This window comes from Chlorocebus sabaeus, chromosome 5 (genome assembly GCF_047675955.1).
Source record: "Chlorocebus sabaeus isolate Y175 chromosome 5, mChlSab1.0.hap1, whole genome shotgun sequence".
In the NCBI taxonomy this organism is placed as follows: domain Eukaryota; kingdom Metazoa; phylum Chordata; class Mammalia; order Primates; family Cercopithecidae; genus Chlorocebus; species Chlorocebus sabaeus.
The window spans coordinates 27466593-27482489 of NC_132908.1; the positions used below are offsets into that span (position 1 = coordinate 27466593).

The 15897-nt window shown below is 48.9% G+C and overlaps 1 protein-coding gene across 1 annotated transcript in view; it reads left to right on the forward strand.

Annotated features, from left to right (window-relative positions):
* ITGAL (integrin subunit alpha L) overlaps positions 1-15897 on the forward strand; it is a 51767-nt gene that overhangs the window by 25343 nt on the left and 10527 nt on the right. The window contains exons 16-24 of the mRNA XM_037989640.2: positions 2076-2236; positions 2342-2493; positions 8089-8178; positions 9194-9247; positions 9336-9409; positions 10352-10493; positions 13272-13382; positions 13792-13871; positions 13961-14047. Of these exons, the coding sequence (XP_037845568.2) occupies positions 2076-2236; positions 2342-2493; positions 8089-8178; positions 9194-9247; positions 9336-9409; positions 10352-10493; positions 13272-13382; positions 13792-13871; positions 13961-14047 (951 nt within the window). The remainder of the gene's footprint in view (positions 1-2075; positions 2237-2341; positions 2494-8088; positions 8179-9193; positions 9248-9335; positions 9410-10351; positions 10494-13271; positions 13383-13791; positions 13872-13960; positions 14048-15897) is intronic.

Sequence of the window (15897 nt, forward strand, 5' to 3'; positions counted from 1 at the left end):
GAATTGCTTGAACCCGGGAGGCAGAGGTTGCAGTGAGCCGAGATTGTGCCATTACACTCCAGCCTGGGCGACAGAGTGAGATTCCATCTCAAAAAAAAAAAAAAAAAAAAAAAAGGAAAGGAAAAGAAAAGAAAAAAGAAAAAAAGATATGGTCTTGCTACTTTGCCCAGGCTGGTCTCAAACTCCTGGGTTCATGGGATCCTTCTGCCTCAACCTCCCAAGTAGCTGGGATTACAGGCATGAGCACTGCACCTGGCCACATCCTCTGTGCAATTACTATGTGCCAGGCCCCATGCAGATGTTTCATGGGCATGAGCTCGTTGGGTCTTCACCCAGCCCTGTTAAATAGGTTTGCTTTTTATAGAGTCTTCATGTTTTACTCCAGGTTGAACAGCTGCCATCAGTGATGGAACTGGGATGTGCACCCAGGCCTACCTGACACTAAAACTCAAAAAGAAGCATTATCATGGGACCGGGAAAAGCATAGCTTTAGAACATGGTAATCTGGATTCAAGTTAAAGCTCTGCCATTTACTTCTGGGATGCTGTTACCCCAGTCACTTAGCTTTTTTTTTTTTTTTCTTTTTCTTTTGAGACAGAGTCTCGCTCTTATCACCCAGGCTGGAGTGCAGTGGTGCGAATTTGACTCACTGCAACCTCCACCTCCTGGATTCAAGTGATTCTCCTGCCTCAGCCTCCCAAGTAGCTGGGATTACAGGCGTGCACCACCATGCCCTGCTAATTTTTTTGTATTTTTAGTAGAGACGGGGTTTCACCATGTTGGCCAGGCTGGTTTTGAACTCCTGACCTCAAGTGATCCGCCCGTCTTGGCCTCCCAAAGTGCTAGGATTACAGAGTGAGCCACCACGCCCAGCCTTTTTTTTTTTTTAACCAGGTACGGTGGTGCGTGACTGTAGGCTCAGCTACTTGGGATGCTGAGGCAGGAGGATGACTTGAGCCTGGGAGGTCGAGGTTGCAGTGAGCTGTGATCATGCCACTGCACTCCAGCCTGAGCGACAGAGTGAGATTCTATCACAAAAAAATAATAATAATAAATAGGCAGGGTGCGATGACTCATGCCTGTAATCCCAACACTTTTGGAGGCTGAGGCGGGCGGATCATTTGAGGTCAGGAGTTCAAGACCAGCCTGGCCAACCTGTTAAAACCCCATCTCTACTAAAAATACAAAAATTAGCTGGGCGTGGTGGTGCGTGCCTGTAATCCCAGCTATTCCGGAGGCTGAGGCGGGAGAATTGCTTGAGCTCAGGAGGTGGATCTCAAAAAAAAGGAGCCAGGCGCTGGGGCTCACTCCTGTAATCCCAGCTATGCAGGAGTCTGAGACAGGAGGATCACTGGAGGCCAGGAGTGTGAGGATGCAGTGAGCTATGACTGCACCACTGCACTCCAGCCTGGGCAACAAAGCGAGGCTCTAACAACAACAAAAGCTGCAACTTTATTATGAAGCATAATAAAATTCATGCAAGCATCATTGAAGGCTTAAACATAAGCAAGAAAGTAACTCATGATTTCTCTTCCTAAGAGCTTACTCTTCTTCATGGAAAATGGGTCAGAGGCTGCTAGAATGAACTGGGCACCCTAATTAGTTATCATCATTATTGGCCAGGCATGGTGGCTCACACCTATAATCCTAGCACTTTGGGAGCCCAAGACGGGAGGATTGCTTGAGCTCAGGAGTTCAAGACGAGCCTGGACAACATAGGAAGATCCCTTCTCTACAAAAATTTATTTAAAGTTAGCCAGGTGTGGTGGCACATGCCTGTGGTCCCAGATCCTTGGGAGGCTGAGGTGGGAGGATCACTAGAGCCTGGGAGGCCAAGGCTGTAGTGAGCTGTGATCATGCCACTGCACTCCAGCCTGGGCAACAGAGTGAGACCCTGTCTCAACATAAATAAATAAAAACTGTTATTATTATTTTCCTTAAGAGGAGGCAGTGACATGTTGAGGTCTGCTTTAGGGAAGGAGAGTTGTCTGGGCTCTGCTGGCGGGAGCCCCACATCTGAGGGGGGACGTGCAGTGGGGTTGGAGGGAGAGAACTGGTTGCTTTCTGCCCTGCAGCTCCCGGCCCGTGGTGGATGTGGTCACCCTGATGTCCTTCTCTCCAGCCGAGATCCCAGTGCATGAAGTGGAGTGCTCCTATTCAACAAGTAACAAGATGAAAGAAGGTGTTAATATCACAATCTGTTTCCAGATCAAGTCTCTCATCCCCCAGTTCCAAGGTCAGAGCTCTCCTCCTGCTCCCCAGGGTAGCTGCTGCCCCAAATCCAGGCTTATGGCCCTGGGATCCCCCACCATTCAACTCTTGCCTTTTCCGCCCTGCCCAGGCCACCTGGTTGCCAATCTCACTTACACTCTGCAGCTGGATGGCCACCGGACCAGAAGACGGGGGTTGTTCCCAGGAGGGAGACATGAACTCAGAAGGAACATAGCTGTCACCACCACCATGTCCTGCACTGATTTCTCATTTCATTTCCCGGTAAGGGAGCCAGCGCCAGTGCTCTGGGATGAGCTACCTGCAGGGGCAGGCTCAGCTCCATCACTGTCCAGTGGGTGACCCGTCACTTCCATCCCTCTGTGCTGTCACTTCCTCTCCTGTGCAATGGTAGTAATAACACCTTTAACATATTTTCTTCTAGTGTTTTTTAAAAATTATATATATGGCCAGGCGCGGTGGCTCACACCTGTAATCCCAGCATTTTGGGAGGCCAAGACAGGCGGATCACGAAGTCAGGAGATTGAGACCAGCCTGGCTAACATGGTGAAACCCCGTCTCTGCTAAAAATACAAAAAATTAGCCTGGCGAGGTGGCGGGCGCCTGTAGTCCCAGCTATTCGGGAGGCTGAAGCAGGAGAATGGCATGAACCCACGAGGCAGAGGTTGCAGTGAGCCAAGATCGTGCCATTGCACTCCAGCCTGGATGACACAGCGAGACTCCATCTCAAAAAATATATATATATATAAAATATATATTTTATATAAATTTTAAATATATATTTTAATTTTAAATATATATTAAATTTTAAATTGTATATAAAATTATATAAAAATGTATATATTTTACATAAATTTTAAATAAATATATATTTTTATATATAAAATTATACATATTTTTTTTTTGAGACGGAATCTCGCTCTTGTTGCCCAGGCTGGAGTGCAGTGGCACGATCTTGGCTCACTGCAACCTCCGCCGCCTGGGTTCTAGTGATTCTCCTGCCTCAGCCTCCTGAGTAGTTGGGATTACAGGCATGCACCACCATGCCCGACAATTTTTGTATTTTTAGTACAGAAGGGGTTTCACCAAGTTTGTCAGTCTGGTCTCGAACTCCCGACCTTAGGTGATCTGCCTCCCTTGGCCTCCCAAAGTGCTGGGATTACAGGTGTGAGCCACCACACCCAGCTACATATATTTTTTTGACACAGAGTCTCGCTCCATCGCCCAGGCTGTAGTGCAGTGGCACGGTCTCACTCACTACAGCATGATCTCTGCTCACAGCAACCTCCGCCTCCTGGGTTCAAGCGATTCTCCTACCTCAGTCTCCCGAGTACCTGGGATTACAGGCACCTGCCACTAGGCCCAGCTAATTTTTGTATTTTTAGTAGAGACAGGGTTTTACCATGTTAGTCAGGCTGGTCTCGAGCTCCTGACCTCAGGTGATCCACCTGCATTGGCTCTCAAAGTGCTGGGATTACAGGCATGAGCCATCACGCCTGGCCTATTTTATATTATTTATTTATTTATTTGAGACAGAGTCTCGCTCTGTCACCCAGGCTGGAGTGCAGTGGCATGAACTTGGCTCACTACAGCCTCCACCTCCTGGGTTCAAGCGATTCTCCTGCCTCAGCCTCCCGAATAGCTGGGATTACAGGTATGTGCCACCATGCCCAGCTAATTTTTGTATATTTAGTAGAGTTGGGGTTTCACTATGTTGGCCAGGTTGGTCTCGAGCTCCTGACCTCAGGTGATCCTCCTACCTCAGCCTCCCAAAGTGCTGGGATTACAGGCATGAGCCACTGCACCTGGCCATATTTTATGTTTTTAGAGATGGGGGTTTTACTGTGTTGCCCAGACTGGACTCTAACTTCTGGCCTCAAGAGGTTCTCCTGCCTCAGCTTCCTGAGTAGCGGGGACTACAGGTGCACACCACTGTGCCTGGCTCCTTCTAGTTTTTTAATTTTTTAAATTTTGTATTAAAATTCTTTTTTTAAAGACAGGACCTCATTTTATCATCCAGGCTGGAGTGGAGTGATGCAATCATGGCTCACTGCAGCCTCCAACTTCTGGGCTCAAATGATCCTCCCACCTCAGCCTCCCGAGTAGATAGGACTACAGGCATGCACCACCATATCTGGATAATTTTTTAAAATGTTTTTGTAGGCCGGGCGCGGTGGCTCACGCCTGTAATCCCAGCACTTTGGGAGGCCGAGGTGGGCGGACCACAAGGTCAGGAGATCCAGACCACGGTGAAACCCTGTCTCTACTTAAAATACAAAAAATTAGCCAGGCACGGTGGCGGGCGCCTGTAGTCCCAGCTACTCGGGAGGCTGAGGCAGGAGAATTGCTTGAACCTGGGAGACAGAGGTTGCAGTGAGCCAAGATTGTGCCACTGCCCTCCATCCTGGGCAACAGAGCAAGACTCCGTCTCAAAAAAAAAAAAAGAAAAGAAAAAGAAAGGGTAGGGGGCGGTTGGCTGGGTGCTGTGGCTCATGCTGGTAATCCTATCACTATGGGAAGCTGAGGCAGGAGGATCACTTAAGCGCAGGAGTTCAAAGTCAGCCTGGACAACATGGTGAGACCCCCCCTTCTCTAATTAAAAAAAAAAAAAAAAATTCTGCTGGGCGCGGTGGCTCAAGCCTGTAATCCCAGCACTTTGGGAGGCCGAGACGGGCGGATCACGAGGTCAGGAGATCGAGACCATCCTGGCTAACATGGTGAAACCCTGTCTCTACTAAAGTACAAAAAAAAAAAAAAATTATTTGGGTGTAGTGGTGCCTGCCTGTAGACCCAGCTACTCAGGAGGCTGAACAAAAATTAGCCAGGTGTGGTGGCAGGCATCTGTAATCCCGGCTACTCGGGAGGCTGAGGCAGGAGGATTGCTTGACGCCAGGAAGCGGAGGTTGCAGTGAGCCGAGATCACGCCACTGCACTCCAGCCTGGGCAACAAGAGGAGACCTCCACCTCAAAAAAAAAAAAGGGCCAGGCACGGCATGGTGGCTCGCACCTGTAATCCCAGCACTTTGGGAGCCCGAGGCAGGCAAATCATGAGGTCAGAAGTTCTAGACCAGCCTGGCCAACATGGTGAAACCCCATCTCTACTAAAAATACAGAAAATTAGCTAGGTATGGTGGCTGGTGCCTCCCAGCTACTTGGGAGGCTGAGGCAGAAAAATCGCTTGAACCCGGGAGGAGGAGGTTGCAGTGAGCTGAGATCGTGCCACTGTGTTCCAGCCTGGGTGACAGAGTGAGACTCTGTCTCAGAAAACAAAACAAAACAAAACAAAACAAAACAGGTTAACAGGAGAGAAGGATACAGATTTACTTAATAGAAGTTTTGCATGGAATAGGAGCCCTCAGAAGAAAATGAATTTGAGAGGTCAAGGCAGGAGGATCCCTTGAGGCCAGGAGTTCAAGACCAGCCTAGGCAACATAGCAAGACCCTGTCTCTACCAATACAAAAATTAGCAGAATGGCCGGGCGCGGTGGCTCACACCTCTAATCCTAGCACTTTGGGAGGCCAAGGCAGGTGGATCACGAGGTCAGGAGATTGAGTCCATCCTGGCTTACATGGTGAAACCCCATCTCTACTAAAAATACAAAAAAATTAGCCGGGCGTGGTGGCGGGCGCCTGTAGTCCCAGCTACTTGAGAGGCTGAGACAGGAGAATGGCGTGAACCTGGGAGGCAGAGCTTGCAGTGAGCCAAGATTGCGCCATTGCACTCCAGCCTGGGTGACAAAGCGAGACTCCATCTCAAAAAAAAAAAAAGAGATTGATATAAAATTGTTTTGTTCTCTTAAATATTTCATAAAAGGCCAGACGTGGTGGCTCATGCCTATAATGCCAGCACTTTGGGAGGCTGAGGTGGGCGGATCACTTGAGGTCAGGAGTTCGAGACCAGCCTGGTCAACATGGTGAAAACCCATCTCTACTAAAAATACAAAAAATTAACCAGGTATGGGTGGCAGGTGCCTGTAATCCCAGCTACTCAGGAGGCTGAGGCAGGAGAATTATTTGAACCCGGGAGGCAGAGGTTGCAGTGAGCCGAGATCGTGCCATCGCATTCCAGCCTGGGCAACAACAGTGAAATTCCGTCTCAAAAAATAAAACAAAACAAAATCATATAAGACAGTATAGGATTGGGACATAAGAATTTGAAAATTTGAAGTTTGTTTTAAAAACTTTTTTTTTTTTGAGATGGAGTCTTACTCTTTTGCCCAGGCTGGAGTGCATTGGTATGATCTGGGCTCACTGCAACCTCTGCCTCCTGGATTCAAGTAATTCTCCTACCTCGTCCTACTGAGTAGCTGGGACTACAGGTGTGCACCACCACACCCGGCTAATTATGAATACCATAATTAATATAATATAATTTAATAAAGATGGGGTTTCACCATGTTGGCCAGGCTGGTCTCAAACTCCTGACCTCAGGTGATCCACCCACCTCGGCCTCCCAAAGTGCTGGGATTACAGGTGTGAGCCACTACACCTGGCCTGTTTTAAACTTTTTATTATGGGGAATGTGAATCATACAAAACTAGAAAAAAATAGTTTAATGAATCCCCAGGTCCTCATCACCCAGTTTCAACAATTACCGACTCACCCTCTATTTCATTCAAACCTCTACTCAGTGCCCCTCTGCCTCCTCCCTTTCCACCTCTTATAAGATTTAGACATTTTTAATCCCAGCACTTTGGGAGGCCAAGGTGAGTGGATCACGAGGTCAGGAGATCGAGACTATCCTGGCTAACACGGTGAAACCCCGTCTCTACTAACAAAATATAAAAAAATTAGCCGGGCACGGTGGCGGGTGCCTATAGTCCCAGCTACTCTGGAGGCTGAGGCAGGAGAATGGCGTGAACCTGAGAGGTGGAGCTTGCAGTGAGCCGAGGTTGTGCCACTGCACTCCAGCCTGGGTGACAGAGCGAGACTCCGTCTCAAAAAAAAAAAAAAAAGATTTAGACATTTTAAACATAAATTTGCCAGAAAAGAAAGCAGTGTGACATGGTGGAACGATCCTGGACTTTGTATTTGGACAGATTTGGGTTCAAATCTTGACTCTGTCACTCCAAGTTCTTAGGACAATTGTGCCACCTTTTTAGTTTTCATTTTCTTCTTTTTCTTTTCTAGAGTGGGGTGAAAGGAGGGAGGATGAAAGAGAAAGAGAAAGAAAGGAGGGGAGGAAGGAAGGACAAGGGAGGAAGGAAGGAAGGAAGGGAGGGAGAGAGGGAGAGAGGGAGGGAGGAAGAAATGGGGGAGGGAGGGAGGAAAAAGAAGAAAGAAAAAAGAAAAGAAGAAAGAAGAAGGGAAGGAAGGAAAAGAGAAAAAAGAAAAGGAAGGAAGGGAGAGCTCATTTTCCTTATTTTAAATGTTGGGGTAATAATACCTACCTCTTAGGGTTAGTAGAACCTTCAGGTGAAAAACTATTTGAGTACCTACAGAATGCCAGTGTCAGGCCTTGGTAATAACAAGTGACTAAGACCCAGCCCTGTTCTCAAGGAACAAAATTCTAGAACTAGGATATTCTAGTTATTCTGAAATTTTCTTATGTAAACTTTGATAATGGCTGCCTAGGTCAAAATTCAGGGGCTTCAGTTGTGACGCAGTGGGAAAAAGTGCTGGGATTGATTAGTGATGTCTGCTGAGGAACTGGGGCTCAGGGATGATAACTTTGCTGAGAACCCCCTGGGTGTGCTATACACACCCACTATGTAGTCAATGGATTTTCACTACTGGTAGAGTCTTAGACAGCGAAATACCAGAATTTCACCACTTGTAAAATGCTGACAAGGTATACATCTCAAGGAAGTGTGGTAAAGGTTAGATTCATGACATAGGCTGTATTCTTATCACCCTCAGGTATGTGTTCAAGACCTCATCTCCCCCATCAATGTTTCCCTGAATTTCTCTCTTTGGGAGGAGGAAGGGACACCGAGGGACCAAAGGGCGGTAAGAAGAGATGGCTAGGGACGGTGGGGAGTTTATCAGAGAAATCCATTTGTCAAGAAGAGCCACCCATGGCCAGGCGCCTCATTCCTTTAATCACAGCACTTTGAGAGGCTGAAATGGGTGGATCACTTGAGGTCAGGGGTTCGAGACCAGCCTGGCCAACATGGTGAAACTCCGTCTCTACTAAAAATACAAAGATTAGTCAGGTGTGATGGTGCACTTGAGGCCAGGAGTTTGAGACCAGCCTGGGCAACATAGTGGGACTCCCTTTCTACAAAACATAAAAAATTAATTGGTATGATGGTGCGCCCCTATAGTCCCAGCTACTTGGGAGGCTGAGCAGGGAGGATCACTTGAGCCCAGAGTGAGGCTGCAGTGAGCTATTGAGCTGTGATTGCACCACTGCACTCCAGCCTGGGCAACAACGTGAGACTGTGTCTCTAAAGAAGAAAAAAACAAAAAACAAAAAAAGAGCCAGCCAGATTTGGTGGCTCACACCTATAATCCCAGCACTTTGGGAAGCTGAGAGGGGGTGGATTGCTTGAGACCAGGAGTTCAAGATCAGCGTGGCCAACATGGCGAAAACCTATCTCTACTAAAAATATTTTTTAAAAATTAGCCAGGCATGGTGGTGGATGCCTGATGGATGCCTGTAATCCCAGCTACTCAGGAGGCTAAGGCATGAGAATCGCTTGAACCGAGGCGGCAGAGGTTGCAGTGAGCAGAGATCGTGCCACTGCACTCCAGCCTGGGCCTGGGCAACAGAGTAAGACTCTGTCTTTAAAAAAAAAAAAAAAAAAAGAGCGGCCAGCAGAGTGCGACTGCACAAGTGGCAGTGGGCTGAGGCAGCAGAGCGGGGCAGCCCTGGGAAGGCAGCTGGCTCCTGGGCAGGGCCAACCACAGCCAATTCAGTTAAGCTAAGCCCCTGCCCCACCAGCTCTCATTCATTCATGAGGTCTGCTGCCTCGGCTAATCTCTCTTCTCTCCATCCTGCCCACTACCCCTCGCCTGGCAGAGCAAGGACATACCGCCCATCCTGAGGCCCTCCCTGCACTCAGAAACCTGGGAGGTAAGAGGGGAGGAGGGGCAGGCAGAGAGGCCTGGGGTCAGGTCCCTCCTGGTCTGAGCCTCTTACTCCTTTCTTCTTGGCCTTTCAGATCCCTTTTGAGAAGAACTGTGGGGAGGACAAGAAGTGTGAGGCAAACCTGAGAGTGTCCTTCTCTCCTGCAAGGTCAGTAAGGCCTCCCGCCCTCCAGCCTCCATCCACTCTGTTTTAAGACCCCCTGCTCCACTCACCAGATATGTCATTTGGAGATGCCACTACCCTCTCTTGGGCCTTAGTTTCCTTTTCTGAGAAATTTGAGGCTGAACTCAGTGGCTCATGCCTGTAATCCCAGCACTTCAGGAGGCCAACCAAGGTGGGAAGATTGGTTAAGGCCAAGAGTTCAAGACCAGCCTGGGCAACATAGCAAGACCCTGTCGCTACAACAAATTTAAAAATTAACTGGGCATGGTGGCTCATGCCTGTATTCCCAGCTACTTGGGAGAGTGAGGCAAGAGGATTGCTTGAGCCTGGGAGTTCAAGGCTGCAGTAAGCACCACTGCACCCCAGCTTGGGTGACAGAGCAAGACCCTATCTCTAAAAAATAAAAAGTAAATAAAATAGAAAGCAAATCCCTCATGGAACTCCCATCAGTCAGCAGTAAATAAGATTGCAAGAATTGCAAAACTGAAAGTCTGAGCATAGCTGGGCGGGGAGGCTCACACCTATAATCCCAGCACTTTGGGAGGCCAAGGCAGATGGGTCACCTGAGTTCAGGAGTTCAAGACCAGCCTGGCCAACATGGTGAAACCCCGTCTCTACTGAAAATACAAAGCTTAGCCGGGCGTGGTAGCACATGCCTGTAATCCCAGCTACTTGGGAGTCTGAGGCAGTTTAGTTGCTTGAACTCTGGAGGTGGAGGTTGCAATAAGCCGAGACTGTGCCATTGCACTCCAGCCTGGGCTACAGAGTAAGATTCTGTCTCAAAAAAAAAAAAAGACTGAGCATAAAAGATGATTGGTTTTGATTTACTTCTTTCTGGCCCACCAGATCCTTCAGTTCTGATATTCCCCACCCTGATCCTCCCTCCTCCATCTCGGCACCTAACTTTTCCCTGATCATCCCCCACAGATCCAGAGCCCTGCGTCTGACTGCTTTTGCCAGCCTCTCTGTGGAGCTGAGCCTGAGTAACTTGGGAGAAGATGCTTACTGGGTCCAGCTGGACCTGCACTTCCCACGGGGACTCTCCTTCCGCAAGGTGGAGATGCTGAAGGTGGGTGAGAGTACAGTGCCTGCCTACGGGTGTGCGTTCCGCAGCCGCTACTCCCTTCTCTGAGCCCCAGGCAGCCAGGACAGCCTGAACACGTGGGCAGCCGCGGGTGGACAGGGGTCTTAGGGTCATATCTGGGTTCCCAGCCTCGAGCTGTATGATCTAAGGTACGAAGTTTACCCTCTCAGGCTGGGTGCCGCGGTTCACACCTGTAATCCCAATACTTTGGGAGGCCAATGCGGGCGGATCACCTGAGGCCAAGAGTTCAAGACCAGCCTAGCTAACATAGTGAAACCCTGTCTCTACTAAAAAATACAAAAATTAGCCAAGTGTGGTGGTGTGCACCTGTAATCCTAGCTACTAGGGAGGCTGAGGCCGGAGAATCATTTGAACCTGTGAGGCAGAGGCTACTGTGAGGCAAGATTGTGCCACTGTACTTCAGCCTGGTGACAGAGCAAGACTCCATCTAAAAAAAAACAAATTTAAATAGAGAGAGGCTCTCACTATATTCCCCAGGCTAGTCTCAAACTCCTGAGCTCAAGGAATCTGCCCACCTCAGCCTCCCAAAGTGCTAGGATTACAGGTGTGAACCAGTGTGCTCCGCCAAATTTCCTTTCTTTTTAAGGTTGAATAATATTCCATTTTATGTATAGACCATATTTTATCTATTTATCTGTTGATGAACACTTGAATTTTTTTGTTTTGTTTTGTTTTGTTTTGTTTGAGACGAAGTCTCGCTCTTGTCGCCCAGGCTGGAGTGTAATGGCGTGATCTCGGCTCACTGCAAACTCCGCCTACCGGGTTCAAGTGATTCTCCTGACTCAGCCTCCTGAGTAGCTGGGATTACAGGCGCCCGCCACCATGCCTGGCTAATTTTTGTATTTTTAGTAGAGACAGAGTTTCACCATGTTGGCCAGGCTGGTCTCAAACTCCTGACCTCAGGTGATCTGCCCACTTTGGCCTCCCAAAGTGCTGGGATTACAGGCATGAGTCACCATGCCCGGCCGAATTATTCTTATACAACAACATTAAATGCTTCTTTGCTGGATGTAGTGGCACAATTCCAGCTACCTGGGGGGCTGAGGTAGTCCTCAGAGGTAGTCACTCAGAGAAGTGCTTAAGCCAAAGGGTTCGAGGCCATAGGGAGCTATGATCATGCCAATGCACTCTAGCCTGGGCAACAGAGCAAGACTCTGTGTCTACACAAAATTAAATAATTAGCCAGGTGTGGTGGGGTGTGCCTGTAGTCCTGCTACTCAGGAGGCTGAGGTGGGTGGATCGCTGGAGTCATGTTTGAGGCGGCAGTGAGCTATGATTACGCCATTGCCCTCCAGTTCGGGCGACAGAGTGAGACTTTGTTTCAGAAACAAACAAACAAAACAAAAACAAAAAAAAACTGGGCTGGGTGCGGTGGCTCACGCCTATAATCCCAGCACTTTGGGAGGCTGAGGTGGGCAGATCACCTGAGGTCAGGAGTTCAAAACCAGACAGGGCAACATGTTGAAACCCCATCTCTACTAAAAATACAAAAATTAGCTGGGCGTGGTAGCCTGTCCTGTAATCCCAGCTGCTTGGGAGGCTGAGGCAGGAGAATTACTTGAACTCAAGAGGTGGAGGTTCAGTGAGCCGAGATCACTCCACTGCACTCTAGCCTGGGTGACAACAGCAAGACTCCATCTCAAAAAAAAAAAAAAAAAAAAGAGAGAGAGAGAGAGAGAAAATAACTGGAGTCAAACAGTTCTGTGTTCAAGTTCTTATGGATCCCTACTGTTACCCAGTTATGACACCTTGGGAAAGTCCCTTAGCCTCCCTGAACCTCTATTTCCTTATCTGTTTCCTTCCCAGTCTGAGACTGAAATCTATCCTTTACAAAATTGGGATGAATGGTTTAATAATGCTTAGCCCACGATAAGGCTCATTTTGTAAATGGTTACTGAATGCATAGAGGTAGTGGCATTTTTAAAACTTCACGATAGAACTTATAAATAGTGTTGCAATTACCCCCCTACACCCAACTTTTATTTTTGAGATAAGGTCTCACTCTGTTGCCCAGGCTAACGTGTAGTGGCGCAAGCATGGCCCGCTGCAGCCTCAAACTCCTGGGCTCAAGTGACTCTCCTGTCTAATAGCTGGGACGACAGGCATACCCCACTATGCCCAGCTAATTTTTAAAAATCTTTTGTAGGCCAGGTATGGTGGCTTACACTTGTAATCCCAGCACGTTGGTAGGCCAAGGCAGGCAGATTCCTTGAGCCCAGGAGTTCAAGAGTAGCCTGAGTGACATAGAGAGACTCCATCTCTGCTAAAAACACAAAAATTAGCCGGACATGGTGGCACATCCCTGTAGTCCCAGCTACTTGGGAGGCTGAGGCAAGAGGACTGCTTGAGCCTGGGAGTCAGAGGTTGCAGTGAGCCGAGATCGCACCACTGCACTCTAGCCTGGGCAACAGAGTAAGATCCTGTATTTTTTTTTTTTTTTAATTATTTTGTAGAGATGGAGTTTCACTGCTGCTCAGGTTGATCTCGAACTCCTCAAGTAATCCTCCCACCTCAGCCTCCCAAAATGCTGGGATTTCAAGTGTGAGCTACCTTACCTGGCCTTGCAGTGACGATTTTGTACTAAGCCTCTGTCTGCAGCCCTGATTCTTGGGCCCTTTCCCTCTGAGAAGGTGCCACGACAGAGACAGAGCCCCTGGGGGACGTAGGCCAGGAGGGCTGGTGGCCTCTGGGGAAACCTTGGCCTTGCTCATTAACAAACCTGTTCCCTCCTTTCACTCCCAGCCCCATAGCCAGATGCCTGTGAGCTGTGAGGAGCTTCCTGAAGAGTCCAAGCTTCTGTCCAGGGTGTTATCTTGCAACGTGAGCTCTCCCATCTTCAAAGCAGGCCACTCTGTGAGTGCTTCAAGTCTCCAGGGACCAAGCAGCCTAGGGACCCTGAGCTGGCAGAGGGCAGGGAGCTCTTGGCTCAGGAGGAGGGAGTAGGTGACTGTCAGGAAGGGTGTACTTTGCCCCCACCCAAGAGAAATGTATGTGAATCTATTTCGTGTCATGTTTGAGAGCCTGGACTTTGGAATCAGGCAAAGCTGGGATTGGGTTATTCACTTTGTGACCTTATAGACATGACTTAACCGTTTGGAGCCTTGGTTGCCTCATCTTCACATTGGGTAGAATCCTAGCTCAGTGCTTGGGGTGCAGTGAGTACTTGATAAGGGGTCCCTGAGATGATGGTGACTGGATGTGGGGGCCGTGGGGCTGCTCCTCATGCCCCTTCCATTTCCATTCCCTTCTCCTTCCCTGCCAGGTTGCTCTACAGATGATGTTTAATACGCTGGTAAACAGCTCCTGGGGGGACTTGGTCGAGTTGCGCGCCAATGTGACCTGGTGAGCAGGCCCTGCCCACATCCCTGCCCTGGTCTCAGACCTGGCCAAGCCCTTCTCCTAACACTGGCCTCTTCCTTGCCTCGATGCAGTAACAATGAGGACTCAGGCCTCCTGAAGGACAACTCGGCCACTACCAGCATCCCCATCCTGTACCCCATCAACGTCCTCATCCAGGAGTAAGTCCTTCCCAGCAGACAGCCAACCCTCTCCTCCCACCGCAGCCTCCCAACCCAGGGCCCCGACTTTGTCCCCTGGAGCTCCCCTTCTGAACCTCCTTCCTTTCCTAGAGCCCCCTGGGGTAATTAGAACTGATTCCAGCCACAACCCCAACGGTTTTTCACGGTCCAAAATGTGAGGGCCCTGGAAGAGTTCGGGGAAGGATCAGCATTTACTGATGGAAGAAAAGGCTCATTGAACACTGATCTTATATCAGACTGAGGGCCGGCTGCACTGCGCGGTTGCTGACACTGCCTGGAGCCCTCAGCACCTCTGTGAGGCAGCTGTGCCTCTCTCCGTTTTACCAATGAACAAGCTGAGGCTCAGAGAAGGCCAGCACTTACCCGAGGTCCAATAGCTGGAAGTACTAAAGCCAGGGTATGAGCTTCAGCCTGCCTGACTCCAAACGCCCAGCCAAACTCCTGACTGTTTCAGTCACCCTAGATTCTCTCCCCTCCTGGGGGCCGATAATGTCAGGAGAGACAGGAGAAAAGTTATCACAATACCTCTTGCCCTCAGGGAGCTTACAGTCAAGGTGGAGAGACCAAACTCATGCACACACATAGTCAGTGACTCTCAGAATGCAGTAGCAGGAAGGAACAATGGGGATCACTAGTTGGATTTGTAACTGAACCGTGGTCTGGCTGCTTGTTACTTGAAAGCCAGACTTAAGAGGCAAGAGTTGGTGGGAGGAAAGTCAGGTTTATCTGGAAAGCCATGCAATTGAGAAGATAGTGAACTAGTGTTCTAAAGGACCATCTTTAATGTTAAGGGTAGGGGGAAGAGAACGGGGTTGAGATCAAGAGGTAACTTAGCAGCACAGACATCCGGGCACCAGAGACGATACAAGGAGGTTGGGAACTTCTTGGTCCTTGGTCAGGTCACAGTGCTTCTATAAATCTTTTTTTTTTTTTTGAGACGGAGTCTCGCTCTGTCGCCCAGGCTGGAGTGCAGTGGCACGATCTCGGCTCCCTGCAAGCTCCGCTTCCCGGGTTCACGCCATTCTCCGGCTTCAGCCTCTGGAGTAGCTGGGACTACAGGCGCCCGCCACCACGCCTGGCTAATTTCTTTTTATTTTTTTGTATTTTTAGTAGAGACGGGGTTTCACCGTGTTAGCCAGGATGGTCTTGATCTCCTGACTTCATGATCTGCCCGCCTCGGCCTCCCAAAGTGCTGGGATTACAGGCTTGAGCCACCGCGCCCGGCCGTGCTTCTATAAATCTTTAACAAAACGTAGTTAGTTGTTTACATACGTCCCCTTTAATGCCAGACTTAGTTTTAAAAACTACGTGATTGCTGTTTTTGCATGTTATCTCAGTGCTCTAAAATTATCCTAACCTATGGGCAGGAATGGGTAAGGGCCTCTTCAACAAAAATAGAGGGAGTTACGTCAGTTTTTTGCTATTTCAAAAAAACCTGTTACAGGTCTTCTCGCTTATAGAAAAGGAAACTTGGCCAGGCTCACACCTGTAATCCCAGCACTTTGGTAGGCCAAGGTGGGTGATCACTTGAGGTCAGGAGTTCAAGACCAGCCTGGCCAACATGGTGAAACCCTGTCTCTATTAAAAATACAAAAATTAGCTGGGTGTTATGGCAGGCACCTATAATCCCAGCTATTTGGGAGGCTGAGGCAGGAGAATCACTTGAACTCGGGTGGAGGAGGTTGCAGTGAGCTGAGATCACACCACTGCACTCCAGCCTGGGTGACAGAGTGAGACTCTGTCTGAAAAAAAAAAAGAAACTCAAAGTCGAGTGGCTTTTTTCAGTTGGCTCAGTTACAGAAGGAAAAAGAAGGATGAGGACAGTGTCT